General features: G+C 39.1%; 1 protein-coding gene across 1 annotated transcript in view; it reads left to right on the top strand.

Moving 5' to 3' along the window:
- Positions 1-16,408, top strand: part of LOC134571440 (sodium channel protein type 2 subunit alpha-like) — a 154,856-nt gene that overhangs the window by 123,952 nt on the left and 14,496 nt on the right. The window contains exons 21-23 of the mRNA XM_063429692.1: positions 4,810-4,932; positions 9,529-9,810; positions 10,404-10,457. Coding sequence (XP_063285762.1) covers positions 4,810-4,932; positions 9,529-9,810; positions 10,404-10,457 — 459 coding nt within the window. The remainder of the gene's footprint in view (positions 1-4,809; positions 4,933-9,528; positions 9,811-10,403; positions 10,458-16,408) is intronic.

Here is a 16,408-nt window from a genome sequence, read left to right as displayed (position 1 = left end):
AACATTCGAAGCTCCATAACCACTATGGTAGTAGTTATGGTGCCAGCAGTGCCCTGGCACCCTCCAAGGATTTGGCAATGGTTTGACTTATTGCTTAGCTAAGAGCAGCAGGCTTTTCAACCAATAAGAGGAAGTGTGGTAAGACGTCAATCCCTTACTAAATGATTTGACTACTTACATGTGGGGAAGGGAAGGGGCACACCTGGCACTATAACCAGTACAGTGCACTATAGTGAATATGGTGCTTAGAGTGTCCCTTTAAGTGAGGTTCGGTGTGTTAGTAATATCCCTCATAACTTTTTAATAGTGACAAATACTTTAACTTTTCATTATAATTCGAAGCGCAGACAGTCTTAATTGACACACATCAATTAGTCAACAGGAAACAGGTTTCTACATGAAGCAGGTAGGCCACTCATTTGGCATAAATGTTCTTGGAAACACTGTAGAACTTTGTTTAATATGTTTCTTATTTTAGCCATGTGTGAAATGTGCATTTTATGATATTCTACTTACCCTTTTATTACAGATTCAATATTGTTTGGCATAAAACAGATTTTCTTATTATCTTTCTATCAAATATTATGCTGCTTGATAAAAAAAAAAAAAAAAAAACTCTTGCAGAGTGTGGCATAACTAGACAATTTTCCATTCCAACTTCAAATGCATTTTATTCCAAATGAAACAGTTAAATATATAATGCAATAGAATTCACGGACAATAGATTCACTTGGTACCTCTCCTCAGTGTAACTGTAGCAGTACTTGATTTAGTGTATAATATAGATTGTTAAAGTTTGAGAAACATGAATATTAAGCAACTACACTAGTGTATATCTTTATTGCATTTCTAGGATATATGTTTTTACCTCGGCATTGCGCAAAGTGGGAAACCAACTGTCCTATAGATATGGGAGATAATCATTATTAAACTAGTGCAAGGGGTGAGTAGAAATTAATCATACATTGAGTTTTGAGGAAGTTAAAAAGGGTGAAGAAAAGTCAGATTTCAGAGAGTAGGAAGAGTGTTTTACAGCAGTAAATGTAGCTGTTGCTAATCACAGGATAAAGAGTTTTCATTTTATTTTAGGATGGGATAGTTAGCCACTGAAGATATTTACAAGCCCCTAGTCACTCCCCTCTCCTCCCCCCCCCCAATAAAAATACCATAAATATTTCCCACCCTAATAGGTTACCATAGGTTACCTGGTGATATATAGTGGTGCATTGAGTTCAACACTGACTCAGTGTTTTTAATGAATTTCATTGAAAAATGAATGGTTTGCTGACGAAATTCAGGATTGACGAATTACATTTTTATCTAGTACGAAATTATTTGTATGAAACGAAAATTTAATTGGTGCACATGTCTACTTTTCATAGCTGAGTTTTAGATAGCAGTAGGCCATCAAAGACCAGATGCATATTGGTGGTATTGAAAAATCCAATCATTGTTATAAGGTAAGGGTGGTGGTGTAGAGAGCGAATTTTGGAGTACGTAGAACTGATTTGTGTACAAAATCAACAGACATGTGAATATAAGGTAGTGTGCCAAATTAGGAGATAAAGACAACCAAGTCAGAAAATCCAAACTTTTGCCTTCTATATTGCCAGTTTTATGGCATCCTTGGCACAAAAGAAAACTGAGCTGCCCATAAAGTTGGTAAAGACTCACAGATTAAAAGTGAAGCCAGGGGAGGTTCAAGTATATCTTACGGTCAAACTACCTTGTTAGAGATAAATGTCTGTCCTATAGAGAACTGACATAACAATGTTTACTCCCAAATCCTGAATGCTCCAGTCTCATTTCCTCTACTAAAGCATCAGTATTTCCTCCATCTCAGGCTCCTATAGTTCAATTATAGAATGCAATAATACCAGCTGAATCCCATCATCCCATCACACTATGCTTTATAATCAAAACTGAACAAGGAATAGATCAGTGCTAAACAAACTAAGAACACTAGGATGCGAGGAAGAACACCTGATAATAGTGGAATCTCTCCAACCCCCCCAAGAAAACTAGAACAAGTCAAACAAAAATATACAGGTAGCGCCAAGAAAAATACTCCAAACCCAATTGTATATACTAATAAAAGCAATAAAAGCAATAAGAGCAATAAAAAACACATAGGATATTAAAAAAAGAGTCCACAATAAAACTTGAAAGAATAAAAAATACCAAATGGTACGGCACAGTCTCAAAGATGGTACTGGTATGGGACTTTTGTGGTAGCTTTGCATAATAGCAGTATATGAAAAGGAAGCAAAAACCAATAGTGCAACATGGTAATATTTAGTAGGATAAACAACACTTAGATAAGATGTCAACTTACATATGTTGGGTTTAGAGCTTTCTCAAAGGGAGAAACGCCTTGTGGTTTTTATGCTGTTGTTAAATAAAGTATTTTGGCTACCTCACTACCTGCCTTTTAGCCATATATTTTTTTAATGTATTATTATTTATTTTTATAATTTTACCTGACATTTGGACCCATCACCTACTGCGGACAACCAATCAAAGAAATCCTTGGTGTGAGTTATACCACCCAGGCTTGATACATAGAGCGGTTAGTTCGCTCACCCTTATTGACATTTACCTATCTATAGAGAGAGCACTATTGGCTGCTTTTTTGTCATTCCATATGATCTACCTCTTCGTTATCCTGTTGTGAATTACTATCATTCTACTGTGTACCAAAACCAGAGGGATATCCTGCAAGTGGGGATTGCATACCACTGCATGCTGTTTTACCTACAGCTGGTTATAGCACTACCATATGTGAGTTGACCTCTTATCTAAGTGTCATTTGTCCTGCTACGTATTACCATATTGCACTATTGGTTTCCCTCTGTTTTTGCTTCCTTTTCATTTTCTGCTATTAAGCGAAGCAACCAAAAAAGTCCCATACCAGTATTAGAAGATCTATTGCCACCTTTGAGACTATGCCGTACCATTTGGTATTTTTTATTCTTTCAAGTTTTATTGTGGACTCTTTTTATATCCTGTGTGGTTTTTTTTATTGCTTTTATTATTATATACTTTGCTCTTATTATTATATACTATTATGTTTTATCATCGCCAGCTCCCCATCTAATCTCTAGTTAAACGCTGTGAGGGTAGGAAGTGCCTCAAAAACAGCCACTAGAGGCAGTCTTAAAACTGCAATGTTTTACATTGGTGGGTTAAGGGGACAGGGACACTGCACCCAGACCACTTCAATGAGATGAAGTAGTCTGGGTGCCTATAGTGTCCCTTTAACTAGTAGTGTATTTTTGTTCAACCATTGTATCACCTACTCTGTTTCAACCTGCTGGTTATAGTTATTTTTTTGTGTGTTTTCCACAAGTTTTATTTTCATGGTGAATTTCAGAGATCATGTGTGTCCCACTACTGTAGAAATCCCATATTTGTATTCTGCTACTGTTCTCTAGTATAATGATACAGCACATATATACATTTGCCATGAGTTTGAGGGACTTGCAAGGCCAAATAACAAGCATGCCCCAACTTTGACATGCCTCCTTCCTTACTTACTCAGGATATGACTTGGTAAAATTATAGTACCTGTGTCACCGTTCTGAACAGCATTAAAGATTGATTTAAAGAGAGCAACAAAATGTGGAGTTTCTGTGCAAACATACTTTTATGTATAGGTTATCCTGCTTAAATTGCTGTATCCAAAAATTATAATGTTAACTATTTGTCTCTATTTTTCTTTCCAATACAACATACATCATCGATGAATCTCTGGATGGACAAGGCAGTGTTACAGACATTCTGTCATTAGGCAATACTAATTGTCACTTATGGCCTAAAGCTTAATGATTTTTATATCTTTATCTACTTTTGTAGTTAATAAGGTATTTTAGGGTGTCTTACTAATATTTTGTGTTTCCTATAGCATTGATCAATCATTATAATGAAACACTAATTTTCTTTAGAGTTTCTGCCTCCTTTGCCCAGATAATTGGACCCACTGTCTAAATAGTTCCTATAGAAAAAAATAAGGTTGTCTAGTTGTTCTTTGACTATAAAAAGGTCTTCCCAAATTATCTATCCAAAGCAAATGGAGGCCCCCAACAGGTTTCATGGACTTCATTTCATTTGCCATGGAATATCTAGACTATAGTACAGTTAACTTTATTTTATTTTTACTCTGTGAAGAGAATTACTGTACTTAAAGGTGAGTTACTCTGATAGAGAATCAAGGACAACAAGGCTTCAACATAATAATTTTGTCAATTAAAATGGCATATCATATTTTCTATATCAAATAAAAGGATAAACTACCCTTGAATTATTATAAAAATAGAAAATCATCTTTTATTTTTTAACCAGTTTTAGATTTATTCATTAAACATACTGTTGGCTCTAAACAGATTTCAATAATTTCCCTGTTGGCCGTGGCCCTCGGGTATGATCAACTAGCTGCTATTAAATCTCTAAGGACCTTGAGAGCATTGAGACCTCTTCGTGCATTATCAAGATTTGAAGGCATAAGGGTAAGGCTAAGAAATGCGGTGTCAAACAACACAGATTTATATGTTTTCTTCATAGTAGGCTTATTTTTTCTTGTTGGATCATCAACAAAATATGAGAAAGGGTAAGACTCTGGTAGGATGCGAGTCAGTGTCAGCAGGTGGATTTTAACATATTTTCTTTTTCTAGGCTTAACATGATTTGGCTTTCAGGTGTATTGCTGAAATGGAATTAATTTTCTCTTTCTGAAAACCAAAGTACCCTAAATGAATGTATGGTAAAATGTTGGAGACCAATGAGAATTCTTGCTTTTGTGTCTTTGTTTAGGTATCTCTCGTTAGCTTAGTAGCTAATGCCTTGGGATATTCAGAATTAGGGGCTATAAAGTCCCTTAGAACACTGAGGGCATTGAGACCACTGAGGGCCCTCTCACGGTTTGAAGGGATGAGGGTAAGATGAATTAGGAGTTTCTATTAATGCATGTGTAGAAGACATGCATGCGAAATGCTTTAAGGAATGATGCACCAATGCTGCAAGATTGCCTAACAAACCAAAAACATCAAGCACGTCACCTGAAACTCAATACAGCTTGCCTTTCAGTATTAACCCGTTAAGGACACAACTTCTGGAATAAAAAGGAATCATGAAGGAATATTTCCGTCATGTGTCCTTAAGGGGTTAAATAACTGAAGAGTTTACAGTAACTGTAAGCAGGGGATTACATTTCCAAAATATGGAGCTTTAGTACACTTCAGATGTAAAATTACATTAAAGAGGTTTCAATTAATTTTCTTATTGTTAATTATATTCTGTATTTGTAAGGACTAAAACAGTGAAATACTCTTCAACGTTTAACAAAGTTACCCAAGATGTCTGGCATGCACAGATAAACCATGTTCACTCAGTACTGGATTTCCTACTAGAACCCAATACATGGACAAATTATCCTCATATTCATTCACTTAAAAAAAAAAATTGTTCTTGTGTCCATGATTTTCGGTCCATATCACAATACCTAAAAATAGAACTGAATTTGCTGATAAAAACAGCACCAACTTAAATGTTGAATGTATGGCCCATATATACAAAATAGTGGTTTTACCACCTTTGGAAAGAACACAATTAGATGAGTGGTGCATGCATTAGCATGGTAACTGGTTTATCTCATTGACTTTTTAAAACAATGTAGACATTCTTGATAACTTGACTGAGCATCAACTGCAGAGGGGGCCAATCTTGGAACTTTTAATGGGATCTTCTAAGTGCATGTGAACGTTTAGACTACACTTACGTATACAAGGTACACCAAAAGTGAGGCTGTCAAAATGAGCATATGAACAGTAACCCAGTATGATATTCTGATTTAGATAATTTAAACAACTTTATTTTTTATACTTGAAATTTCTTATATAACATCATAGACCATATTGTAGAACAGGGGTTCCCAACCCAGTAATCAAGTATCTTCTAGTGGTCCAGGATTTAGGGATAACCCTGTTGTGTCTAAAGTGTTTTTTCTTTTTTTCTAAAAACATCTTAGACACAACTGGGTAATCCCTAAATCCTGGACTGTTAGGAGGTACTTGAGGACTGGGTTGGGAACCATTGTTGTAGAAGATGCATCCAGCACTGTACCTAGTTTTCTTACCTGATAACTGGCATTTTTATGTACTTTTTTCTAAAGTCTTTTTTGATACATACCCGTTTATGTTGATCCCTATGTTACACTTTGCCAGCCTGATTGCCAAAATCAACGTGCATTATGCCACAACATACACATGCCAATCTCCTTTACCCTCAGTAGCATTTAGTCAGCATTTTGTTGAATAAATTCTGCTTTCAAACAGTTGTACATAACACAATATTTAACTTTAATATGAAAATGTTTTCTTTACTTATAATTATTGTACAACCTACAATTATTTGCCGCATACGTATATATATATATATATTGGGCTTCTCATCATTCTTTCAGCTAAACATTAAAAATCCGATTGTAATGCAAAAGATGTTTGTTCAGTTTTGCAATATAAACTCATATTTATAACTAAAACAGTTTGCCATATATATTTTCAACAAGGACAAGTATTTTTGTGACAGAATAACAGGACAACACACAAAGGAGAAACATATTGCTCTGTTAGTGGTGTAGTCAGTCAGTAGTCCTATGTTATATGTTTTATGTACCCATACTGTACAGGAAGAAAGTGATGAGGTTGGTGGTAGAATATTATTTCAAAGCCTATTGGAAAGCTACAATTACAGTCTGCAGTATCTAGACATGCAGACACTATGTTTACCTTGCACTGGAATTTGGAAAACTTGCATTCTTATTAAGTCCAGAGGATATTTGAAAACACCCAATAATTAGATATTTTTATTTATATTTTGTGTTGTTAAGACTATTCAGTAATGGTTTGGGTGCCAACTTGAAAAATAAGCTTTGAACCTGAATTAAAGGGATTGTCAAAGTCTCCTTAAAATGTAAACATATATTTAATGCATAATATAAAAATGTGGAATAAATTAAATAAAATACAAAAGGTTATTGACCTTTTAAATGTCCCTATGCTTAGTGGATCTGTCTGTAGTTGGGAGAGGGGGACCTCTCTCATACCAAGATGAGACAATTCAATTGATAGCATCTCATTCTAGTAAATGGGCTTTGTTTTTATCACCAGACCATATGTGATTAACGGATCTGCTTTTTGGGGATAGCTGCTCTCCGGTCATAAACAGCCCAGATTACAGCATGCACAATAGGGGCAAGATTTACACAGCCAATTTGGAACCAGGCATTCTACTTGTATAATAATTAAGTTATTATAATCTGTATAAGCTATTAATATACAGAATAATAGCATGGCAAGATATGTACTGCAAACATCATAAAACACCTTTGAATTCAACTAAATATTACATATACGATAAATATTAAACTTGATAAATGAGAAGCACAAATATATTCATAATGCTATCTAAAAGAAATCACATCACAGCACTGCATAAGATATACTTCATATATGTACATACACTCCTTGAGACTAAATAGTTAAATTCGAGGATGTGTAAGAATTAAAAATAATGTGCAAGAGTCTTCTGAAATAGAGATGCAGAACCATTAGTAACATTTTACACTTTTCCCCAATAAGTATTTTGAAATGTATTTCATAACCAATTTTAACCCGATGCCAACATTCAAATACATTTAATAAGTCACATAAAAGAATACACTATAAGAGCCAGTCTTATATTTAGATATATTAGAGAAGTACAATGTACAACCATCCTATTCAGTGCTGTTGAAAGGAAAGAAATAAAGTGAAAAATGTTTAATATTATATTTAACTTTTTTCCAAATTAGAAATGTTGAAATCTAAATATAAGTTTGGTATCTATGTTTTCTTCTTAACTATAAAGTGTTGCTAAAGCAGAACAATGCATTTAATAATATATGTAAACACGTTGTTTTTTGTTTTTTTTGTTTTTTTGTTTAGATAAATTTCAGCTGTTTTGTGGAAAGACATTTATGTTTATCACAGCTGTTAGAAAATTATGTAAATAGTATCTCAAAAGACTACTAGGATGTGTAACTTGAGAATTACATTTTTCATAAAAAAACAAACAAACTAAGCATTCACTCAGAGCACCATTTTTATTGGAGTTTGCTTTTTGAATCTGATCATAGTCTCCCTATTTTATGCCTGCTTACATTACCCCTATGCATCGATGTATTGATGACAGTTTCATAACATTTTTAAAGTCTTTTATGCCTGTAATTTTCTGCCAATGGCACTGTAGGACTGCTTTAACCCCTTAACGACCAAACTTCTGGAATAAAAGGGAATCATGACATGTCACACACGTCATGTGTCCTTAAGGGGTTAAAAAAAATCAAAAATTAAGATTCTCCCAGGTCTTTCTTGAGGAGTTCCTGCAGCGTCACAATGTATAATAGATAACAGCAGACTCCGTATTCCCTGAAGACACAGTATCATCTTATTCAGTGGTTAATAGAGCCAGACTTGCATGTGAGGTACCCATAGGTAATCCTCTAAAAAAAGATAAGTAAAAAGCAAGGCATTAATCTAGCAGAAACGGGATGGGTTTGTAACATGAAATTAAACCACATAAGGATGAATTCAAATTACATGAGAAACATTTCTAGAGAGACATGGGATTCAGCCCTAAACTTCTTATGTACCACATTAGCCACCCCTTCCTCCTCCCCTCCCCGTCCCCAACTTCTTCCCTCCTCCCCCAAGTGTTCAAGACATGTGCATAGTGTAACGTGGGAAACATATTGTATATCCCTGAATCCTTGGCGTGGGCTCTCATCCCTCCCAGGATGCTCCTAGTCCGTGTTTGTTCAGAAAAACAAAATCCTGATAATAAAGTTAGGATTACTGGTAAAAAAAAAAAGCTTTTTTTGTGAAAAATTGGCAAATCTGATTAAACGTGTTTACTTTTAATGTGTTTTTCTGCTTTGGTGTCCCTTGAATTTAGAAATAACATCGGTAGATGGACTTTTTAAGGTAGTTTACATAGTAGGACTATGGCATCTTCTTACACTATAGAAATAGACAAAAACACTTAGAGTAATGCATGTGCAATTTTATATACCATTACTGTGCATGACTTGGAATGAAATTGGTTTATATGTTGCTATATAAAAATATCTGTTTGCAAGATAAATATTGTTCTTCCATTATTATATTTTATATTATTTTGTTACAGTTTATTTGTTCAATCATCAATCATTTTATGAGTTTTTAATGGATTTTCAGTTGAATTACATTGTTTGTTTGTTTGATTTATTTTAACATTATTATTTTCTCTTTTTTTCTACAGTTTACTTTCTGTGACTTCATATTTCCACTATCAGGTCTTTAATTTTTTTATATCCTTATGATTTCTGTTTCGTTTGCAAAACTGTCTTTTTTTTTTAACCCATTCGTATCATGTATCTGTGTTTCATTCAGAATGAACACAACAATATGCATACTGGATGGATCTAATGTCTTTATGCCTTATCTATTATACTAGGTGGTTGTGAATGCCCTAATTGGAGCCATTCCATCTATCATGAACGTGCTTCTCGTTTGCCTTATATTTTGGCTAATTTTCAGCATAATGGGAGTAAACCTGTTTGCTGGAAAATATTATCACTGCGTAAACACTACATCTGGTGAAATTCTGCCTCTAAGCATAGTGAACAACAAAACAGATTGCGAGCGGCTGATGAAAGCAAATTTATCGGCCCGTTGGAAGAACGTCAAAGTTAATTTCGATAATGTTGGAGCTGGGTATCTTGCGTTGCTACAAGTGGTAAGTACAAACTGCACCTCCTAAACTGCTAAATGTAGCACACCAAAAGGCAGCAAACCGCTTTAGCCTTTATGTGACCAGGGTTATACAAATTTCCTGGTATTTTGACTGCAGGCTTACGATCACAAGATGAGAGAAAATTCTAATACTATTATTGTTATATTAACATTTTATTTAATAAAAATATTTATTTTCAATTTTAGGGCACTCCTTTAAAGGGACACTTCAAATCCCTTAAGCACTTCAGCTTTCTGAAGTGATTTACACTGTTTAGATAAAATATTAAAACTACTGACAGGTGAAGTGAATGACAGGTGTCAGAACCTACAGTGCATCAGTGGAGCTAAATTTAATTGCTCAAAGCTTGTTTGTGATTCGAAGTTTGTGATTGGACAGCCAAGGATTCAGACAAGAGATATACCCCCAATGGGAAAAAAAAATGTGTATATATATGCAAATACAAACAAATAAAAATCACGGTATGTATATACTAAACAGTGATTTTTATTTGTTTGTATTTGGGATGTTGAGTGTCCCTATAACAAATTGTCTGTAGTTTAATTTTTATTTAAATTCGATTTATTTTTGTACAGGCTACATTTAAAGGTTGGATGGACATTATGTATGCAGCAGTTGATTCTCGAAAGGTTAGTACATTTTTTTATTATAGAATTTAAAGGAACAGTATATTGTCAGGATTACAAACCCGAGTCCAGAGTTAAATACAAGTTATTCTGCACCCTCCAATTGCCATAAAAATGAAGAAAATTATATGATTTACTTAATTTTCCAGCAGCGAGGCTCCCTCTGAGCTGCTCACTTCTCCACATCCAGCAATGTTGTCGAGCTCAGCGATGGTCCAATCCAGTGCTCCTAATAGAGGAGCATTGGTGACCCGATGTGCATGCACAAGTATTCAATGCTTTCGTGGGCTTTCATGGCACATGTGGAAGCACCTCTAGTGGCTTTCATACTGACAGCCACTAGAGGTGTATTTAACCTGCAATGTAAACATTGCAGGGTTAAAACAACAGAGGCAATGCATTGAGATGAAGTTGACTGGATGCAGTGCACATACAGAGATATTTGTAATTGTGTGCTGGGGGCTAGTTGCACCTCAGAAACCTTGGCAATGTCAAATTTGTGCATAAAGTAAGGGAGCACTCCCCTCCCTCTGTTCAAAATTGCTTTGTTTTTTAAAATCCGCCTCACTCCCCTCACCAGCCCAGAGTGCACACACGCATGCACTATGAGCCAGCAAAATGGTCCAATCACAGTCTTCGCTATGAGAAGTCTGTGATTTGACCACGCGCAGCCTGAGTGACATTAGATTCTGTCCCCTCTCACCTTATCAGATCTCTCTCCTCTTGTCTTGTGCCTTCCTTAACACATATCTTCAACTGTTCTCTCTCTTCTGGTGTTGTCCCTGCTGCCCTTAAACATGCTACTGTAGTGCCCATCTTAAAAAACATCTCTTGACCCATCCTCCCCTTATAACTATCGTCCCATATCCCTGCTCCCTTTTTCCTCAAAGCTTCTGGAAAGACTTGTCTTTACTCGTCTGACTTGCTTCCTCAATTCCAACTCTCTCCTTGAACCTCTTCAGTCTGGCTTCTGTCCCCTCCACTCTACTGAGACTGCTCTTATTAAAGTCACTAATCGCAGCTAAATCCAAAGGTCACTACTCCATACCAATTGTTCTTGACATCTCTGCTGCCTTTGACACTGTTGACCATGTTCTACTTCTCCAAACTCTTCACTCACTTGGTCTCTGTGACACTGTCCTCTCTTGGTTTTCCTCCTATCTCTCCCAATGTTCATTCAGTGTCTCCTTTTCCAATGAAACCTCTTCCCTTCGTCCTGTCTCTGTTGGAGTCCCCCAAGACTCTGTACTTGATCCCCTTCTATTTTCTCTTCATACTGCCTCTCTTGGCAAACTTATTACCTCATTTGGATTCCAATACCACCTGTACGCTGATGACACTCAGATATACCTCCCCTCCCTGGACCTCTCCCCTGTCGTCCTGCAACATGTCACTGCTTGCCTTTCTTCCATCTCTGATTGGATGTCCTCCCGCTTTTTGAAACTCAATCTTTCTAAAACTGAACTCCTTGTCTTTCCTCCTCCTAATACTGATCCCCCTCTTTCACTCTCCCTTCAAGTGAGGGGTACCCACATCAGTCCCTCGTTGCAAGTGCACTGTTATACTTGATTCTGGCCTCACATTTGAGCCTCACATTCAGTCTGTTACCAAATCCTGTAGATTCCACCTTAAAAACATAGCCCGCATCTGCCCTTTTCTCACAGAAGATGCTACTAAGGAGCTTGTTCATGCTCTAGTAAACTCTCGCATGGATTATTGTTACTCTCTCCTAATAGGTCTTCCCACAAGTGGTATTGCCCCGCTACAGTCTGTAATGAATGCTGCAGCTAGATGGATTTTCCTCTCCTGTCGCTCCTCTCACACCTCTCCCCTCTGTCAGTCCTTACATTGGCTTCCTGTATCCTGTAGGAGTCAATTCAAAGAACTAACCCACACCTAAAAAGGACTAACCATTTCTAGCCCCTCCTATATTTCTTAATTGATCCACAGGTATGCCCATTCTCGGTCTCTCCGCTATGCCCATGACCTTCTCCTGTCTGCTACTCGCACCTGTACAGCCAACTCACGCTTGCAGGACTTCTCGCGGGTGGCTCCTTTCCTTTGGAATAGCCTGCCTACGACCATCAAGCTCTCCCTAGTCTTCAATCATTTAAAAAGTGCCTCAAACCCCATCTCTTTAGGAAAGCTTATAGCCTCCCAGTGTATCCACTACCTCACATACCTGTCCCTTGCTCTCTCCTAAAGGGCAACACTCTATTCTCCCCTCCAGGTCTGCTTTACTCCACCTTGTTTGATTGTTACCTCCTGTCCTGTTTGGTTTTACACCCCACTTCCTATAGACTGTAAGGTCGTTTGACCAGGGCCCTCTTCAACCTATTGTTCCTGTAAGTTTTTGTAATTGTCTAATTTATTGTTAAATCTCCCCCTTTTAATAATATTGTAAATCACTACAAAATATGGTGGTGCTATATAAATACCAGTAATAATAATAATAATCAGATATATTTTTTGTGCATTCAGGAGAACTTTTTAGAAAATTGCATTGCAAGAAATGTAATTTAGTTCTTGATATTTTACCATTTTTATTTATCTATTTGCGTCACACCCGCTGTATCTGACAATAATTACATTTCTGTTGATTTTCTAATATTTCAGATCTTATCTGCAATATGTCTAGATATAATCTCAAACACTTTTTTATCCCCACAAAATATTATTGTAAATACATGCGTTAATTTACATCATTTTTATTTCATTCTTTTTTTTTTTGTAAATATAATTTTTATTATTTTTGGAATAAGTAATGTCAAACGTAGAAATTCAACATGGAGACTCGCAGGTCTCTAGCTCACACATGTATACATGGGCACGCAGGCCCGTTTATCGTCTGTTCTTAATTTTGGCTCGCAGGCCTCAAGTGATCTCCATAAGTAAAGTGTTAAGAGAGAGACAGACCGATCTCATTAAGATGCTATTATGTTCAACATATCTAGACATTTCAAATCTCTGGAACGGCAGCACATAGGAAAACCTTTACCACCCCTGGCTTGGTAAACACTCTGTTCCAAGATGCTCGTGGAACAGCTATTTTCGCGCGGCTTGGCCGTGCCTGTCCCAGTCCCCTCTGTGCTCTCTCAGAGTGTCTGGTTAGGGGTGTCGGTTAGCGCCAGCCTGCCTATGGCAACCGTTACCTGTGCTAGCTTCTAGGTCGGTCCGCTACTCCCGTCAGGCCTGTCTGTTATTTCCAGGTCGTAGACTTGGTCCTTCTTGGTCGGGGTGTGTGGGAGAGGTCGAGGATAGAAGGTTGGGGTCGTGGAATTAGGGGGGGTGTCGGGTGCGTCTGTAGTCCCTTATGGTTCGTTACTGTCTATCAGTCTCAAGCGGTCCATAAAGTCTGGTTTCGAGGTCTGTAATATCCAGTGTGTCCACGTGTTAAAATATGTCTGTTGTGTGTTTGCTGCTGTGTGTTGGAATTCCTCTAGGATTCGGAGGTCTTCCATATGGGCGAACCAAGTGGTCAGTGGTGGAGTTGTGGTTTGTTTCCAATATTTTGGGATAATGGATTTGGCCGTGTTCAGTATTCGTATGGACAGTGATTTTTTGTATGCGGATCTTGGTATCTTAGTATGGTGCAGGAGCATTTCTGCAGGTTTAAAGGGGGGTGGGTCATCTGAGAACAGTTGCAGCATTTTGTGGATTCCCTGCCAGAACGGGATGATTCCCTTGCATTCCCACCAAATGTGCATGTGTGTGCCCCTCGCCGCTTCACATCTCCAGCATTGTGGAGAGTGTGTCGGGGAGATCGCGTGTAGAGTCGTTGGCGTGCGGTACCAGTGTGTCATGATTTTGTATGCCGTGTCCTGAGTCTTGCTATAGCTAGCGCAGTGGTGTGTGAGGTAGCAGATTTTTCCCCATGCCACTTCGTCAAGTGTGTGCCCTAGTGCCTCCTCCCATTTTCCCATGAAGCCTGGTGTGGTCGTTGGTGTGTGAGTCAGTAGTAGATTGTATAGAAAAGAGACTCCATGTGCTAATGGTTGGGGCTCCAGGCATTCCCTTTCGAATGCTGTGGGGGTTCTCGTGAGCGATGTGCCCTGAGGGAGTGTGGCTATGTAATGGCGTAGCTGTCGGTATTTGAATTGCGTCAGGAATGTGATTGGTGCCTCTCCTCTAAGCTCCCTCAGGGTTTTAATGCCGTCGTGTCTAGAGATATGTCTGAGCCTGGGTAAGGGGTTTGGAATTATGTCCCTGAAAGCTTTCGGGTCTTGGCCTGGGGGGAACTCAGGGTTGTATGTCAGAGGCAGCATGGGTGAGGGGTGCGTTGACAGGTTGTGTTTACCCTTCGCCCTCTGCCATTCCTGGATGGTGGCCCTCATATATTGTGATTGGGTGAGCGTCTTACTCCCTGATCCTGGTGGTATCCATGGTATTATCGCTGTCGGTATCCCTGCCTCCCCCTCCTCTGCTTGCTTCCAGAGCTTGTGCACCCCCTCCTTGGACCATTCCAGTATCCGCAGGAGGTGGCAGGCTCTATAATATAAGTGGAAATCCGGGAGAGCTAGACCGCCTCTGTTTTTGGGAAGTGTAAGTGTGTTGTGGCTTATCCTGGGTCTTTTCCCGTCCCACACGTATCTGCCCAGAGCGGAGCGTAATGTGGTGAAGAATGTGCGAGGAATTGTTATGGGGATGGTCTGGAACAGGTACAGCAGGCGTGGCAAGAAGTTCATCTTGACCACCTGTATTCTGCCCAGCCAGGAGATGTGTGGGTATGCCCATTCCCTCATGTCTGCGTGTAGCTGTGCGTGCATCGGTGTGAAGTTCTCCCCGTACATGTCCCCTGCCTTTCTGGTTAGCCAGATGCCCAGATAGCGGATCTTGTGTGCTGCCCACCTTAAGGTGTAGTTTTGTCGCATGTGTGTTGTCCTGTGTTCCGGTATGCTGATGTTAAGTATGGATGATTTTGTGTTGTTGATTTTTAAATTAGATATGGCCCCGAAGTCATGTAGTGCCTTCAAGATGTTGGGGAGAGAGACCTCCGGGTTCGATACATAAAACAGCATGTCGTCTGCATATGCCGCGATTTTGTGGTGGGTCTTTCCCACCGTCACCCCTGTGATGTCTGGGTTTGTCCTGATGGCCTGTAAGAGTGGTTCCAGTGCGAGGACGAAAAGTAATGGGGATAGGGGGCATCCTTGGCGGGTGCCATTTCGAATATCGAATGCCGTTGTCAGTGCCCCGTTCACCACTACCTGTGCGGATGGTTGCGTGTATAGGGCCTCTATCCAGCCTCTAATTCTGGGGCCCATGCCATTTCGTGCTAGTGTTCTAAACATGTATGACCATCCGACTCTGTCGAAGGCCTTCTCCGCGTCCGTGGACAGCAGGAGGAGGCCCCTGTGAGCGTGTTTCTGGCTGTGTATCAGAGTGAGGGTGCGCATAGTGTTGTCCCGTGCCTCTCTCCCTGACACGAATCCCACCTGGTCCGGGTGTACCAGGTGGGGCACGTGTGGTTGCAGTCTGTTGGCCAGTATTTTGGCCAGAAATTTAAGGTCACAGTTGATGAGAGAGATGGGTCGGTAGTTTCCGCAGTGGTCCCCATCTCTACCTTCTTTCAGGAGGATGGTGATGTGAGCTGCGAGTGATTGTTTGGGGAAGTGGTGTCCCGCCCTGATAGCGTTGTATGTGTCTACTAGTGGGGTGTAAAGTATGTCCGCAAATGTTTTGTAGTAGCTCCGGGGTAAGCCGTCGGGGCCTGGGCTTTTGCCCGGTTTCGTCTGTTTTATTGCGAGGGCCAATTCCTCCAGCGTGATCTCCTCCTCTAGGAGGTCTGCGGTGTTTTTGTCTAGTGAGGGTAGGTCTTGTGTAGTGAGATAGTCATTTATTTTGTTCGTCAGGCGTTCGTCGGCAGCCTGTGTCGGTGGGCGGGGCAGATCGTATAGGTTGGCATAGTATGTTCTAATTATGTCTTGGATCTTCGTGGGTAGTCGGTGTAGTGT

Source organism: Pelobates fuscus, chromosome 8 (assembly GCF_036172605.1).
Source record: "Pelobates fuscus isolate aPelFus1 chromosome 8, aPelFus1.pri, whole genome shotgun sequence".
Classification (NCBI taxonomy): Eukaryota; Metazoa; Chordata; class Amphibia; order Anura; family Pelobatidae; genus Pelobates; species Pelobates fuscus.
The sequence above is the reverse complement of the archived record's forward strand: the minus strand, read 5'-3'. Positions and strand labels throughout refer to the sequence as shown.